Source organism: Apis mellifera, linkage group LG8 (assembly GCF_003254395.2).
Source record: "Apis mellifera strain DH4 linkage group LG8, Amel_HAv3.1, whole genome shotgun sequence".
NCBI lineage: Eukaryota > Metazoa > Arthropoda > Insecta > Hymenoptera > Apidae > Apis > Apis mellifera.
In genome coordinates, this window is record NC_037645.1 from 4,058,680 (window position 1) to 4,076,789 (window position 18,110).

The following is an 18,110-nucleotide window of genomic DNA, read 5'->3' on the forward strand; positions in this document are numbered from 1 at the left end:
CAAACTTTTTCCCACTGCACCGTTCTCTTGCAACGATTGGTCCCTAGTGTGCTCATGTTAGCTTTTATTGGACAACAGTGACGTGCTTTATACGTATACCATTCAACCAGGCGCGGAATCTGAAGCGCTTCGGTACAGTGACGTGTTTAATCCCGCACTACCGACGTTCCAGCTTGCATTCCGCGGAGAAGGTTCACAGAAGTGAGGCAGTGCGGACGGTTTGGTGCTTTGGTTGCGTACGAAAACCTTGACTATACGGATTTGAGAACATACCCTGCGAGAAAATATTGGACTTGCCGATATATAAAACAGTTCTCGCGTTCCAAGTGGAAGGTACAGCAACACCGATTGTTTCAAGGAGGGTGAGTGGATATTTTCACGTTAATTCTCGTCCTCCGCCTCGCATATACGTTACGATTCTAACCGGATTATATAATCGTAGATCGGGTTAATTCTAATCGTTTATCGAAGTGGGAATACGCGAAATTACGCCGCAGCTAACAAACACTACGAATCGATCGGACGTCCTAGCGACCGCATTCTACTATATACTGCAGTATCGTACAAAATATACTATTCCAGAAGGTTCCGATTCATTATATATTTCGATTGTGCCGTCGTTTTCTGCGCAAATTCGGTGTGCATCACAACGTTACACAGACGAATATACGGTAACGTGAGCCGGTTTGCAAAATTCAGTCACATGCGTTGATGCTGCGTGTTACGTAACGAGGTTAGTGTTAGCAACGTAAAAAAAACGTTTCAATGACGACTGTCCCGCCTATCGTCGTTCGATAAGAAGCGTATCAAAAAAATAAAAATAAAAAAGAAAAGAAGCGGCACGATAATAAAACGTGGTTGTTGCGTTTGTGTGGACCGCGATCAGTTCAACGATAAGACACGGTTTGAGAGCACAATGATCATCGTATACCATTTGAAACGATATTGCGCGAATCTTATTGTTTTATTCGATAACGGTATATATAATTGTTGTTTACTACACAATTCGATAAGTAATCACGATTGAAAGTTTAAAAAAAAACAGATCGTGCATGTTTTATATATATATAGATATAATTATTAATTGCGTGTGGCATGTAGTTACACGATAGCATCAATATTTTTTTTTACGCCTCCTTTACTTCTAGATATGTATTTTAACATTTTTTATATATATAGGTTGAGTTCTATACTGATCGAATTACCTTTTTTTTTAACTGCTTTTATCATTATAATATATATATACGTTTTTATATTTTTTGTTTTATATGTTTTGTTATAATATAAATTTCATTTTTTTTACCAACAGATTTGCCTCAACATGGTATACCTGGTAAAGACTCTAACTACTTTCAGTAAACTTTTTGTTTGCTGAATTTACAGATAACTAAGTCTTGAGATTGTGTTTAATATATTTGATATGATCTTCCTAACACCGTATTATTATCTCTTTCGAGATACATTAACTCCGTTATCATGATAAATTAGTTTTTTTGTTGGTTTATAATTTTATAGATGGAACTGTTGATATTTTTTTTTTATCTACATGTTTATAAGCTGATATTAGGATGTACTGCCTGGTTTATTTAATACTTAAACATGATTTAAAACAATATAAATTTTGTTACATATAAAGATAAAGATTATTCATAGATTATTTGATAATTATTTAGCGAAATACTATACTCAAAAATATTCTTTCTATTCAAATAGAGTTAGGAGTCCTCAATGTATCATAAACATAGAAAAATTAATCTTTTCATAGGTATCCAAAATCCCTCCTATTTACGAACGCTCAACGGCCAGCAACATTTCATTTGAGAAAGGAGGCGTGTTTAACGTATGTGTTTGGCTAGATGTTACTAAAAACCTTTTGAAAAAACTAAAAATATGATGATAAAATTTTAAAGAAATGAAATTCTAGGTATCAAAGCCATGCAATCGCCAGCCGCGTCTGTCATTTGCTTCTCGTGGCGTGAGATCGTGGCCACCGGAGGAAGAGTCTACAAAAATGGATACAGTTCCTTTGCTAACCCCAACCATGGAGTCAGAATTGCTAAACGAGCCCTGGATATTTCCACAGTCAAAGATCAATGTAACAAAAGAAGACGAGAAAACAGCATCCTCCACATGGGAGGAAAACTTTCAGGATTTAAGCGATTGGTGCATGGACCCGTTCCAGGGTCAATGCGATTTTCATACAGGTGAATCACCTACTTTTAAACTATCAGGTAAATATAAATATTATTATTGAGAAGAAATTTATATATATATATAGAAAAAACACATTTTTTCCCTTTGATTTTTGCAATTGTAAAACGTTTCAGGTACGAAATACGAGGGTAACAACGTTTTGTCTTCAGAAGAGGGGGTATTGAAAGATTTGATGAGTGTAGCAGAAGAAGATAAGTGGAGCATGAAAATGAGTACTGCTAAGACAACTGAAAATTCGAATAACAGTTGTCAAAGTTTGCAATCTACATCAAATGTAACTAGTAAATATGAGAAAAAAAATAGTTCAACAGAATCAAACACATCTAACTTGTGGTTAAAGTTATCTAAAGGATCAACAACTACTGTAAATACAAGCTCATGGAGCAAACAGAATGATACGGATGTTAGTACATCATTCCAATCAAGATATCAGATAGAGGACATTGATTTGAACGATGCTTGCCCGTCTTCTTTCGATTCCACTGAGAATCAACGTGAAACGTGGGACGTGTTACGAACAGTCGAGACTACTGGATCGGATACATTTGATTTATTGTCGTATCTTTGCGATGTAAGTTCTAATTAAGATTTATATAATTCGAGTTCAAAGTATAATTGTTACGTAAGAAATGGTTACACAAAAATGATTATTAATAAAATATTGTCTGCGTTATAGGATGAAATGCATTCTCCGGAAGGTAGCGTTTCAACAGATTCTTCAATAGTATCGAAACCATGGTCATCCTCCAAATCATCCAAACCTGTTTCAAAAACTAACGTAAAAGTGAAAACGGAAAATAACGATACTCTTACCCCACAATGTACGAAAACTCGAACAGCAGCATCGACGATAACTTCATCTTCTATAGACACGCCTGTGGTATCAACGCGGAGAACGGAACGAACGAGAATATCTGCTACCAATAAAATAGAAAAACCTTATCGAACGCGACGAGAGAGATCGGTGAGAAAACGTTACGTCGAAAGCGACTCGGACGATCGTACGTTTGCTTCGCATTATCGAGAATCACGGGAGAAGAATAACGAAGCTTCGAGAAAATCACGAATGAACAAGAAAGCGAAAGAGACTGAAATGGCGAAGAAAGCGATAGAATTGGAACGAGATAATAGGATATTGAAAATGAAGGTCGAGGAACTCGAAAAACTCGTTACATCGATGCGCAGTGCATTATTGAGATCCGCTTTGAAGAAAGAATTATAAAGCGTTTCTTGTTTTAAAAATTCATTATGCGCTGGGAATCGCGTAAGATAATTTTATCATTTCTTTTCTGAATAATATACATATATGTTTTGTGATATAAGAGAAGAAAATCATGCATTATTTTCATTTATATAAGATTGCTAAGATTATTAATGTGAGGAATGATTTCAAATTGTTATATTGAATGAATTCTTTTATTTTTGTTTATCGTTTGAAAAAAATTATTGAATTCTATTATATATATATATAGATATATACATATATCATTATCATTCGCAGGAAAGATATATTATGTTAACATTCTATGTAAATGTTTGTTACACAATGTTGTGTTTGTTTTTTTTTTCAAAGATATTTTATGTACAATTATATTTTATATATAATGCTTATATTGAAATTTGAATACTGTTCATATAATTATAGTGAACTACAAGCAAAAATGGGAAAAAAAAAATAGAAGAAAATGAATAACTTCTAGTGGTATCCTTTTTATCAAAAAAAAAAAAAAAAAAAAAAAAAAAGAGATTACATAATCATATTTTGTTCAGCCTTGTATTGTACCTGATAAAAATAGAGGTCAGAACAAGATAAATTATGTTTGGTAAAAATATAATTTTTCTACTGGCATGGGCACAATAGTGGCATGATGTACAATTAATCTTCGAATAAAGAACATGCTTCAAAATCTACCTCGTAGTGAAGAGAATTATTTTTGTAGACACTCATGTTATAAATATAAACAAAAGGAGCATTTATCTAAATTCTGTAATTCTTATGAATTCTGTTTGCAAACAAATCTTAACATAGTGATTTCTTCACGTACATTTATCAAAATATTGTGAAAATGTTGTTCTATAACTAAGCAATACAATGCGAATCAAGCACTCAAAGTTGTTTTATCATTGCTTCAGATTGCGGAATAGAAAATATTGCAAATTCTTTTATTTGTGTGAAAACAAAAAAAAAAATGTAATACTTTTGGCATCTAGAAATTATTCTATAGGATATATTACTGATATAGAAGATCTTAATATTATATTCTTGTAAATATGATACTGCTTTTGCTTTTATTTCAAAATACTTCAAAATATAAGTGAATTGTTTGCTAACAATTGAAATGTAATTCTAAATACGTTTTACTTTTATCAAATGTACGTTTCAATCTTACACAAAGTATTGTAAATTTCACTAAATATATATTTTTATATCTTGTTTCATTTTTATTAAACTTTATGTTTGCATGTTACATATTAAGATGTAAAACATGTATACTATCATTTATATTATGAAATATGTATACATTAAAATTCTAAATGTGTAACAAATTTGTTAATAAATGTTGCATAACTTCTGAACAATATTATTTTTGTTACACTTGGTATAATTACTACTTAAATAAGTAATATTGGATTAAAAATTGAATATAAATATTGAAAACTAACTTTAAAATTAATTGGTACTATATTTGAATATTTCAAAGTTCCCGCCATTATTATGACGCTTGGCAGCCATATTGGCATCCATATTGAATTTTCTATCAGTACAAATACGACTACTTTTATATCTTTAATTTTAACTATTAATTATCTACATTTTAAATAGAATAATACTTCAATATCAACCTATTGTTTAGTATTGTAGATCAATCAAAAAATTTAATAATTTTAAAGCTTTTATATTCAGATTTATCATGCAAACTTTTCATTCTATTTCTTGCAATATTTTATCATATATCATAATACTCGAGATATATTAGCTTTAGAAATATAATAATAAAATAATAACTCACAGTATAACAGCTCCTGAATAGAAGAGAAGCATTCCCAGTCCATCGTAGATTTGCAGAAGTCAAGACCATATTACCCTTCATTTCACCAATGCAAACTTTTCAAAAAATCTTTGTTCATTTTCCACTTTTCAAATAGATAATACTTTACATGAATGTTCACTATTAAATACGTTATTTCAAAGCACACTTTTTCATTTACAGCACACAGAATATTATTATCGAACATTATTACGACGCGAATAAACTGACACTGCCTACGATTCAAATCGCTAACTATTACTAGAGGCGCCAAAAGAAACAGGTGCGCGCGCAACGTTATATGCGCCGTTTCCACAAGAGTTCAGTACGCTGCTAACAGGTGGTCCATGTTGATTGGTCGAACAACGGGACTAGAGAAGGTTCGGTCGGACAGCACGTGCGACCGGTTGCACATTTCCGCGGAGGACGTGAACACGTTCGTGTATCGTTCCGTCTTTTGCCTATACGGAAGTCCACTTTACCGATTGAAGGTCAGGCTATCCGTATCTGGCAGAAAATTTGTCGCAAGTTTACACCGAGAGTTTGCTTTCACGAACGCGAAATCTTCCCTATTGGTGGTCCAATACGTTCATAGGTGCACGGGTGTTGGCTATCGATCCCGCTGTCCTGATTTCCTGCATGTTCATTGGCGCCTCGGTTGCTAACAGTGCGTCGTATGGTACAGTGCGGGCTCCGTTCGATCAGTGCTGTGGCTTTACTGTTACGCTCAAGATATTTGTGTAATTTTATTCGTTTTATCGGGGTGATTTTTCCTCGTACCAAGGACAATTCACGCCTCTTCGTTTCTTCTTCGGTAAGTACGGCTCGTATATAATTTATTCTTTCCTAATGTGTTTTTTATCGCGATGCAAATATTACTTGCAATCAAGTGCACGTGCACGCGCGTGCATTGAACACAAGTCGGTCACATTGAGCCGGTGCTTCGTTCCATCTGGTGCATTTCGATTGCATCGAATGGGTGTATTAACGAGTGAGGAGATGACCCTATTCGTGATTCGCGTAGAAATAATTCGCAATAACGCGCGTCCATATTGTTTTCTCATCAAATTTGTTTATACGTAACAGTATGTCAGTATGGACAACCACTTGTCGCGCCTATCCATCTGTAATCCTATCTTCACTTAACTCTTCGATATTTATTTCTGCAATTACGTTCTCTTCACAATATTTCTTGAACAGAATTTATATAAATTGATTTTTATGGAAAATTTTTTTCTTTCTTGGACGATTATAATGGTTGAAATACAGGACACATGTGGATATGCAGGCTTTTAATATGAGTATGTGAAAAAACGTTAATGATGATACCGGCTGTTTTATGTGGAAGTCGAATGCGGGTAGGAGAGGCGCCTTTTGTTTAGTTTAAAAATGTTGTCGTATTAAAGGGCGGTTCACATGACCAGCATCGCGTTAGCATAGATAAATGCTAGTTGATACTTTTTAAAAATGTTATCTCAAATATTGCACATGTATTTGCATATCGAATCTCTCATACACATTTCAATATATTTTACTACATTGTAAAACGAAACGTGACAGTTTCGTCATAACATATAAATTTTAACAATCGCGGGTATCAGACGGATCACGATTAAACGTTAATTAAGACGCTATAAAACCGTATGATTTGAAAGTTACATATAACATATGTACATATATATATATATATATATATTTGTTTAACTTTCTCTCCAAATTGTAATTTTAATCATAATTTGTAACTTTATAACAATTTTATCGATTTGTGGAAAGTTATTCGAAACAAATTTTTTATTTTAATCGTTATGAAGAAAGGTTATGTATAAAGCAATTTTAAAGATATAGACATATGGATACGCCTTTAAGTCAGGATATTATAAAAAATTATTTGATATGTTTATACTGTAATATTTTATTGCTTTTCTTATTAATTTCTTATTTTCATCTTATTATATCTTATTATTATTTATTATTTATTATTATTATTATAATTATGTTGCTAACAATTAATTTCTAATAATTGTTAACTTCTATTCAATTTATTAAAATAACAAATGATAACATATAATTTTTTATTTCATATATATATATATATATATATATATATATATATTTCATTATATTTATTTCATAAATAAAATTTAGTTACATTATGTACTTTATTGATTATGTTTGATAGAGCATCAATTTCATATCGCTTACTTGTTGCCCACTTGGATATAAACACTGTCTCAAGGACGAAAATTAACTTTCTTGGGGACAGATTTTTTGTAATCTAACTGACAAGATATCAAAAGTTTCCTGATAGACTACCTAATTCATATCGCTTAGGCATTTTTAAAGAAAGTTTCTTCCTTTTCTGGGAATGAGATATTACACTGATGATAAAAATTGGTTTGATTTTTTTATGCAATGTTATATTTGTATAATGACGTAAATGTAAAATTCTTCGAGAAGAAAGTAATATAAATCTGTTTGTAAAATGATAGTAAGTCGTTGAAGAATTAGGTAATAAATTATTTCATGATTAAATTTTCTTAAAAATTGCCAAAAATATTTTCGGTTAACAAAATTTAAAGATATGAATCTTAAAATTTTATAAAATTCCAAATTATAAAATATAATAGCAATGTTCTTAGAATTTTCTTATAGTTTTTATTAGATATAAATTAGAAATTAGAAAAGGTAACAAATATACAAATTTTAAACTGGAAAAAGAATTACCAACAAGATTGAATCAAGTTAAATTTTCTATTTTTCTTTGCAATTATATTAATTAATTATAAAATTATATCTTTTTAGAAAAACTCAATATATATATATTAGCACCATAAAGATTAATAACACGATTGAAAGATTTCTGTACACGTTTAATCATATCAATTCGAAGAAAAACGAGAAAAAAGATTTCAATTTTAAAAATCCACCATCTGTAAAAATAAAAATAAAAATTTAACATCATAATACACTTTGCTATTTCATGATATTCGAATGATAAATCGTTCTCTATCGTGTTTCGCACTTATGTTCCAGAAAAAAAATGTTATCTCGATCCTGCTATCGATCGAAGATACGTTCGCAATATGCTATGTTTAATAAGCGATTTCTGTCCGAATTTTCAATTCATTTTCACAACGAAGAGCAACGGCTCTGATTTCTGATTATATCTGTAATCACGTGAAATTCTTTTTAGCCGAGAAAGATGATTACATTTAATCCATTGATCCAACAATTTGATAAAATAACGAATAACCGAGGAAAATATTCTGTTTAAATGTCTATTATATAACGATAGAATATTTTTTTTTATATATATATATTCAACAACGTGTATTCAGAAAGAATAACAGACTTTGTTAATGTATCCGCAGCTGTTGATAATTGCCAGAATTGTGCAAATATTACGAGCAAATATTAGACGTTAAGGGAAACATTTTTTATTTGGAAATTTCATTTTCTTCTTTTAAAATATTTTCTTTTTCGTAAAATTGTATTGCTCCCTTTTGAGCAAATTAGAATTATTTGTGCTAAATTGTGATTATCTTTACAATTTTTTTTTAGGTTTTTCTTTTTCTTTCTTTTTCTTTGTCGTTATAATTTCAATTTCATTTGATTTTTGATAACTCGATGATTGATTTAAATTTTTATTGAAATATTGTGCACATAAAAATCTCGCTATTGAATGGAATGAAAAGTGAAATACATTTCTTTTTTTTTTTTTTTAGAAGAGTGGAGGATATCATTCAAGAATTATTTAAGATATAAGATTTAATTGTACGTGTTCAGTCTTCGTTTTTAATGGAGAATAATTAAAACGAGAAAAGATGAAAGTTAGAATGAAATATGTAGTTTATAATTTTTAATTGGTATCAAATTCTCAAAGGTGTAGTAGTTTTAGGTAAACAAACTTAAATAATTTTCACAGAAAAATTTCAAATTAATTTTAACTACGATATATTAAAGGATTGGATATCTTGTGAATTAATGTACATAAAATATAAATTACAGATATTAGAATGGGAATTCTAAGAAATTTCGTTCTCTCTAAAGTGATGATCGTAATTCGTTCCGTTCTCATGCTTCTTTTATTTGCAACAACGACGTATTTAACTTGATACTTAACCCTGTTAACGACTGCAATTACGAATTTGTAATGTAGGGCTATATCTGACCTTCCAGATTATCTCCAAACTTATTGTAACAAAAAAAATTCATTCGAGCAAAGAAAGGATTAGATATTTGCCATATATTTTTATTTTAGATTTATTCTATGAATGGTTACCTTAAATTAAATTTTATTATTGTCAATTTTTCTTTTCTACCACCCTGAGAAATAACTTTTTTCATTATAACGTAAGAAAGATTGAAAAAAATTATAGAAATTATAAATTTCATGCAAGTGTATCTCAATATTCCAAACAAATTTCAGAATAACAAATAAAAAAGTATTCAAGATGTTTACAATAGCTTTCAATCATATGTTTTCTTCTCTAATTATTTATTTAACATAAATAATTGTTATAAATAAATGATTGTGAAGTATTTACAGATTAATTTAACCTGAAAATTAAAAATCGATTAAGATCTTTTATACGTATCTCTTCTTTAAAAATTCTTCGTGCATAAAATTTCTTTTCCACGAATGAAATTCACCATTGTTCTTCGACCCAACGCGTCACAATTCATTTCGCAATGCGTTCGATTCTCCTTCCGTCAGAACGTTACACACGCTTAACTCATACAGGCAGACAGGTCCATTGATCTCGTTACAGCGTGCAACAAGCTGTAATACAGTCGTCGCGTCGTGTTGCAATGTTAGAACAACAGAACGTATTAAATGCCAAATCGTGCTTACAACACATTACGATTCAAACGTCTACGTTCCACATATCCATACACACAAACACCAATACAATTATCTATTCAATTCCTCTGACCGGTCTCTTAAAGTGTTACAAAATCTCTGAAATCTTACATCAAGGAATAAAAGATCCTAATCGTCATTAACCCACATATATAATCGAACAAAAGAAAAGAAAGGATAAAATGGGAGGAGGGGGGAAAGAATAAAATAAAATTCGAAACTTAACGTTACGTTTTCTACATTTAATCGAGAACGCGATCGATCATATGATAAGACAAATAGACATCGTGTGTGGAAAAAAAAGTTGTACGTATCTGAATCGATAATTAATCATACGAATATTTTTCTAGAGATATGCAGATTAATGGTAATTCGATTATTAAAGTAAAAATATAATTTATGGCAATGTAAATAATTATGTGTATATAAGAAATTAACCTTAAGGTTTGGAAGTTAATTTTAATTTTCTTATTGTATACAGGATATCTTTGGAAGCTTGATTCTAGAGGGCAAAACAAATACAAAAATATCAAGGATTATTTATTAAGTTATAAACAATTTGGAGAAATAAAGCGAGATATTGAAACGATATATCTCCATTATCCAATATTAAATTTCTTATTAATTTAATTATTAAGCCAATCGATCTCCCTCTATTAGAATTAATCTTCCAAAAATCCTATGAATAGATCGACGAATATGAATCTGAAATATCATAAAGTTTGTATATTTTGTATGAAAGATCTTTAATTAACTTCTAATTTAAGAAGATACGTGAAGTATATCGCAATATATAATATGAAAATTCTAAACAAAAATATCATTATATCAAATTATAACATAAATATAAATATAAAAATATATAACGAAGAACATGTCTTGATCTAAGAATTAAATTTTAAAAGTAAACAAATTTTAAAAGTAAACAAATATTTATTGTATCGTTTGATCGTTGGCTTCAGAAAGTGTCGGTATCCTTGGAAGACAATGGAGTCCTAGAAGAGAAATCTGTGTTCCCGTTCTTCCTATACTCTTTCTATCCTCGATGGGCAGACTATACGGCGATCCATTGACTGGCAAAGGAACGGAACCAGGAACGATCGAGCAAGCTTAGGACCATGGAATTCTACGACGTGGGAAGCAGCGACCTTAGAGAATTGTGGGAGTCTTATCTCTCCGAACCGGTGAGCATTTTCTGCATTATTATATTATTTTCAACGCCCAAAACAACCTTATATATACATATTTTACACCAAAATAGTTTAGTATTTCTTTTCGTGACAATAAGAAACCACTTTCTTCGTACCAATGAATTTTTCTCATTTTCTAAAAATGTTTCGCCTCCCCTCTCCCCTTATTTTCTTTATCGTTCTTCAAGATACGATAGATATATCGCGTATACAAAGAGTATACGACTGAAGTCTCGAATAGTCTCACGTGAGTGTTTTATTCTCACGTGACTTACGAGAAAGTGTTCGTTTTTGATAGGCAAGCAAACGAAAGGAAACAACGAGGAGGAGGGAAGGGGGAGAGAGGGAATAGGTAAGACGCGTGTTTCACGTTTCTACTTCCTGTTACCCGCGAACATACCGCATTGTCCAAGCTTGTTAACGTGTAATTAGTTTGCCTTGGTTTGGTTCCTGGAGATGGAGTAATGGAGATCGAGAGATCGTCTCCTCTCTCCTCAAGTTTTCTGAACGCGTTCCGAGCGTTCAAGTTGTCTTTGGTTATTGATTCGTTGGCCGCAATTGACGTTTTTAAGAAGAGGAAGTTGTCGTTACGGGTACTATCCTCGGGTGGATCAATTGAGGGGATTAAAGTGATGTTTGTTCTTTCTGGCGATCATCGGGACGCGGGGAAGTTACATTGAAATTCTCGAATTTTAATCGAGGAAAATGTTTCGAATTTTCTTTCGAAATCGTGGAATTTTTTTTAAAAAGAAAATTATAATTAAATTTCTTTAAATCGAATTGAGATGGATATTTAAATTACAATTTCGAATAAATGCTTAAATTAGGAAGTTGTTTTATCGCCCATTTAAAATTATTCAATCCGTTCTTTTAATCCGTTTTACTTTTCCGCTTTACTATAATGGAATCCCGTCGTAGTATTATTTTACAATATATCTCGGCGTAATTTATTTCATGAAATAGTAAATACACGTGTAGCAAGAGCGAGAAAACTGTTTTATTACGGTTCAGTTATTCTTTGCAAACACGCAATAATAAAAGAGATATTCTTTAAATTCTCATCAAGTATTCATTATATACGTAATACCGTTCATACGAGAGATATTTAGTGTTGAAGGGTAAAAGCTGCGCATATTAGTGCCAGTTTATTCACCTGTATAAATAGCTTGTCATTCCCAACACACCCACATTTGCATTTTTCATTGTTCAATGAAGCGAGAAAATTATAATTATTTTCCATTTATTTCTCATTTTTTTTTTTTTTTTTTGAAACCATAACCCCGCGAATTGAGTTTGTTAAAAATTAAATTATGTATCTCGTACGTAATTTTATTTCAACTTCGATCCTCGTTAAAATTCGTGATTAATTTCTAATTTGTCATGATTCCAAAAATTTTAATTGCTGTGAAATAATAATCTGTAAATATCTGATTTGTGACGATGTAAGATTATCGTAAACTCGATTCGGGAAAAATTTGGCGACAAATCACAAATTTTAAGTTATTTCTCGAAATTTATGAAAATCATATAAGAAAACGGAGCCAGTATCTATTTATTTTATAATTACAAAATTTTATCAAATTACCTATTTCTTATTTATTATAAAAATCATTGATATTCAAGAAAAATTTAATTTTTAAACTTTTCCTCCTAATTACATTATTCACACTGACAATGAATCTCTCATTCTAATCCCGTTATAGTTTCGTCAGAAACGAGTTTCACTCTCCAAAAATTTTATAAATCGAATCAGGATTAACCCAACCGATATTTATCCTTTTATTTATTTATTATTTATCCGATACGATTCTTATTCCAATTCACGATACGATTCCGTCATTTTGCATCTTCTGCTTGCTAGCCACATTAGTCACTGGCCGCTTTCTCGATATTCTTTTTCTTTACCGATCGTTAAATTACCGTTTGCTAATTACTATTTGACAGAATTCGTTTTCTTATCGAATATTCATCGCGTAATTTCCTTACCACTTGACCCATCGTCCTCTTTCCACAAAGCTTCCTTAACGATCGTGATCCCTCGAGCATGGAAACTTTATTAACGATCCTGTTGGGGCTCGTTGTTATTATTGTTACGCCGAATTATTACGTTGTTTTTCATTTTCTTCCTTTTTTTTTTTTTTTTTTTTTTTTTGACGAGTCCGTAGGAAATATTAAATACATCTCGATATTTATTTTAATTAACGTAATCATTTGCATATCATATGCGAGAGGAAATACGAAAATAATCGAAACGTTATTGTACACGTGATGTGTATAAAAATTGTAATAACAGTTAATTAAAAAACTGAAATATTATTTAAGAATCACAGGGAAATATTTATTTATACACGATTGAGTTCGATTATATTATTATTTTAAATAAACCAATAAATTCGAAATAACAAAATCTGTACAAGTATTTGGTGTCGAAAATTTCTTTCTAAAAAAAAAAAAAATCTATTTTCCTCGGCTCGTGTCGCGGACACGACAATATGGCGGATAAAAGGCGAAGACGAAGGTCCCCCGGTTTTATCCGAGGGAACGAAATTACGCAACGGAGGAGGAAAATTACGTTGGGATGGCCGATAGGCATGTCGTTGGATGGACCGTCTGTAAAAATAACCGGTCGTGCGTCTGTGAATTCTGGATTGCTGGGTTAACGAGAAGAAGTCTGTCTTTAATGTACATAGATTTCCATAAAATGGTAGCCGGGTCGAAGAACAGGTCTGGAACCTTTCTAACGGGAATGTCGTGTCGTGAGATGGCTGGAAAAAGGGGGTCAAATAATGTTGTACGGTGATTATCGATGGAAAGTAGCGATGGAGGATAAGTATAAATAAATAATTTCGTTTCGTTTGAAGAATTTTTGCCTTTTGTATTTTTTATCACGATATCGAGGCAATCATATAAATAATATTCGAGGTGTACAAGGTTACAAGTGAACTATAAGTAAAGTGTTGTATATAACACTTTAGCTTGGGAATATCGGTGCCTAAGTTTAGCCCGAGTTCAATTATTTAGTTCTTTCGTAATGGTACATTAAATTTCGTAAGATAACATTAAATTTTATGTTGTTTTTTTTTTTTTTTTTTTTAGTTAAATTTCTGTGTCAAGGTTCCTTTCTGATTGCTATTGTCGCGAAAGAACACGTTTTTTTGCACAATGGTGGGTCTATTTAACGGGTTTATTAAGCGAATGTTGGTAAATAATTTTGAATTCTTTCAGCATTTTTTTCATGCTTGCACGAAATATATATACAAGGAGAAGAAAAATTTGATTAAAGTTTTCTCGCATTTATTTCTTGCTAAACGATATTTCATCGATATGATTTCCAAGATGGAGATGGATAGAGAGCAACAGATAAGATTGATTTATTTACGATTGACAATATTTACAAATCCTCGTAATTATTTCAACCACGCAAATAATTATATCTATTTATATCTATTACATTTGATCTATTTTTCGATAGAACTTTGATTCGTGTTTGAGATAGATTTCGCGAACTAGATTTCTTAATCTGTTGTACACACACACACGCACGCGTGCACACATCGTCGTTCCTATTTGGATCGAATCGTTATCGATCTTTGAACCGCTGTAAACTTGCTCGAAAAATTCTCGATACAACAATCTTTATGGGATTATTTTAAAAATTAAACTCTCTACTTTATATCTCGAGGGGGCAAAAATTGAAATGCTTTCAGCCTCTCAAAGCACGCTTAATCAATTTTTCACTTCAATTAAAAACGAATCTCGAATCTTGAAAATCTTCTCTCCTTCGACTTAAACTAAAAATTACGTTATCCTTCTTCGAACGAGATTTCAATCGAGATATTTACGTCACTTTCATTGTTATTTTTTTTCTTTTTTTACAGGAAAAATTGTTTAAAATCCGATGTTGCACGTATAATATTCGTCTGCTCTTTTCTCGCGATGATCACCGTTAAGTTTAACGATTCAGCTCGCTGGAAAGTGTATATACACTTTACAATACCGTCTGAGAGATGACGTAATTGAGTAAAAGGGGATTGACCCCCTCCTCCAAATATGACGAGCCATAGCGGAGGCACAGATTGCCTTTCAGTTTCTATTACGGACGAGGATTCATTAGGAAGAAGGTTCGGTTGGCAACCGATTCGTAACTTTCCGCGTTGACATAACTGTCATATATAATCATGTCGTTTCTTCTCCTAATCATTTTCTCCTCTTCTTTTATCCAAGTATTTTAATTCGAGATGACGTTCTGACAGCAACTGCCTCTGGCAGGAAAATGCTGGAAAGGATAGAAACATAATCGAATCATATTCGGAAGTGAAATCGTTAGATTTGTAAATTTTAATTGTTAATTTTAATTAATTTTGCAAAAAAGAAGATCAATAATGATTCTAATGTAATCTAAATTGTTAAAATTTTGAATAGGAATTTTTTGGTCTTTCGTCATTATTCTTTCAGATACTTATTATTCTTAGTCCAACTAATAGGATGCACAAATAGCGTTCTAGAAAATATGATTCCAAGTTGAGAACTGTGACTAATGTATTCTCAATGAAATATCTTTTAGAATTTATGATGCGTTATATCGAGGCAAAGGATACAGATTGATTGAAAGATAAATTTTTTTCCTTTCCTTTTTTTTTTCTTTTTAATCAAATAAATCAACATTGTTCTTGGAATAAGGGAATCGAGATCAAAGATTGTTTCTTTGAGTAATTTCCCCAATTACTCCATGGTTTCCTGACATCGCTATTTTTAACACGATCGTTGTGCAAACGGCTTCTCTCTGGCGATTTAAAACGATGTGGGATGTATCACATGTACCAAATTGCAGTAAAACTAGGGTACGACTCGCCAAGGACTCGTGTCGTGGCTCGAAACAACGAATGCAACAAAATCATTCCAGTTGGATATGAAACGTTTTATTGTACCCTGATTTATTAATTGGAATCAAACCGTTTTCCGTCATGAAGACGATGCAAACTTTGATTTTAGAAAGAAATAGAATTAAGAAATCAATCGTGGAGTTTGCTTTTAATTTTTGAAGAAATTCTCATGTGACGTAATTCTATGATAACGTGTTATGATTTCAATATTTTTTTTTTTTTAAATAAACAAGTGAAAATCATGTTATTATTTTTATTAATAATACGATTAAGATATTGTTTGGAAAATATTACAAATAATATTTACGATTTATTTATTCCGAAGGAATAGTAAATGTTATAATTTTTTATTTACTTAACTATTTTTTCCAGATATGATAAAGTTTCAAGATAAAATACAAGTATAAAAATGTTTCTCATTAAATAATGTAATATTTATTTTAGGTATATACTTTTATCAATTTTATATACTGAAACGTACAAATGTTTGTATATTATTTTGAAAAAATAATATTATAGTTTCTATTCGACATGTTCTCCAATAATTGAACGATAAGATATTCTTGATTAATCGTATATTTCTTTGATTTCGATTAATTTTCAAGACTGTTAAGAATTTTTTCATTATTCATAGATATTGTATCTACACAAATATATCTTGGTCATTTCTTAATTACTCAATTTACGAAATTCTAAACTCTCGAGGCAACATCCCAAAACTCGCAATTTTTTATTTTCCAACGAAATATTCCATATTCAAAAAAAAACACAGGATACTTCTTCCTCAAAAAAATCAAAGCGTCTGGCTAAATAAATTCGTTTCTTTCTTGAAAACAATCCCAAATTTTGCGAACACGAGATGATGATACAAACTATATTTCAATTTCACGAATCGATTCGTTTCGTTTCATCGAGTTCCTCGCTCGAAAGCAGTGAGTCTTCCATATTCAATGACCGTCGATTAAGTATCTAATCTAATTAGGCTGGCGATAAGAGCGGAGTATGGCGTTGTGTCAGCTGCGACCACTGCGAGCAATGTCGTGGTTGGCTGGTTTTTCGGTGCAAAAACCGGAAGTGACCGTACTCCGAGTTCACGAGCGGAAACACGTAGAGGAAGCTATATACTCGCGATAAACGTACACTAAATCATAGTTTCTTTTTTTTTTTTTATTCTTTTTCTTTCTTTCTTTCATATTTCACTTGTTTGCTGTTTCATTATCACGTTATATATAATATTATAGTGTAGTATCCGTGACGTGCAACGATATATCACCGAATGCTAAATAACATTTCCTTGTAAAAAAAAAAAAAGATAACTTTTCTTTTATTATATCTCTTTCTAAGTGCTTGAAGTTCGATGATTTTTTTTCGATAGTTTTGTCCTCCAATAAGCAGGCCAAGTTTCGGAAAGATTTAATTTTTTTTAATTATATTTCGAGGATTTCGGTGTCGATTATTATTATTAATTGGAAAGAGAAATTTTTTTAACATTTGAATTTTGATTTTCTTAATGTATATAAGTATGATATATCGATAAATGATAATTATCAGCACTTTATGCAAGCGGTAATTATGAATAATGCAAAGAGATTAATATCGAAATCAATTAATTTTTTTTAATATTCGAACATTAGCATAATAGCGTATCGTTGTATAAATAATAATATATATATTTATAATTGATTTATCGATAAATTATAAGAAATTATTAGAATATAACACAAGATGCACAAAAACGATTAAAAGTTTGCGTTGAGCGCAACTAACATTTCCTGGTATCGTTTTCTGGAAGTGATAATAGTTATTAGCATCCTCCATTTGTTATCGTTTATTTATTCAGGCCGTGCATAATCCATGTTCTGTCATTAATTTCGAGCACGCAGTTATCTAAATAGCCTGTTTATTGACATTAACAGAAAATATACATTTA

At 31.1% G+C, this 18,110-nt stretch overlaps 2 protein-coding genes across 6 annotated transcripts in view; both read left to right on the plus strand.

Moving 5' to 3' along the window:
* Positions 1-136: 136 nt before the first annotated feature.
* LOC100576878 lies at positions 137-4,404 on the plus strand. Of its 5 annotated transcripts, none has more exons than XM_006562603.3 (6): positions 187-362; positions 1,310-1,333; positions 1,766-1,840; positions 1,925-2,231; positions 2,328-2,785; positions 2,891-4,404. In XM_006562603.3, the coding sequence occupies exons 2-6, from the start codon at positions 1,322-1,324 to the stop codon at positions 3,434-3,436; spliced, it is 1,398 nt and encodes a 465-aa protein (XP_006562666.1). In that variant the 5' UTR covers positions 187-362; positions 1,310-1,321; the 3' UTR covers positions 3,437-4,404. The 5 variants fall into 5 exon arrangements, with proteins under 5 accessions (XP_006562667.1, XP_006562670.1, XP_006562666.1 ...); XM_006562605.3 differs by lacking the exon at positions 1,310-1,333 and adding an exon at positions 443-733 and having other exon boundaries at positions 188-362; XM_006562604.2 differs by lacking the exon at positions 1,310-1,333 and having other exon boundaries at positions 137-362.
* A 1,185-nt stretch (positions 4,405-5,589) lies between these two features.
* LOC100576912 (cyclic AMP response element-binding protein A) overlaps positions 5,590-18,110 on the plus strand; it is a 36,379-nt gene continuing 23,858 nt past the window's right edge. Inside the window, exons 1-2 of the mRNA XM_003250084.4 lie at positions 5,590-6,057; positions 11,070-11,291. Of these exons, the coding sequence (XP_003250132.2) occupies positions 11,226-11,291 (66 nt within the window). The 5' untranslated portion in view covers positions 5,590-6,057; positions 11,070-11,225. The remainder of the gene's footprint in view (positions 6,058-11,069; positions 11,292-18,110) is intronic.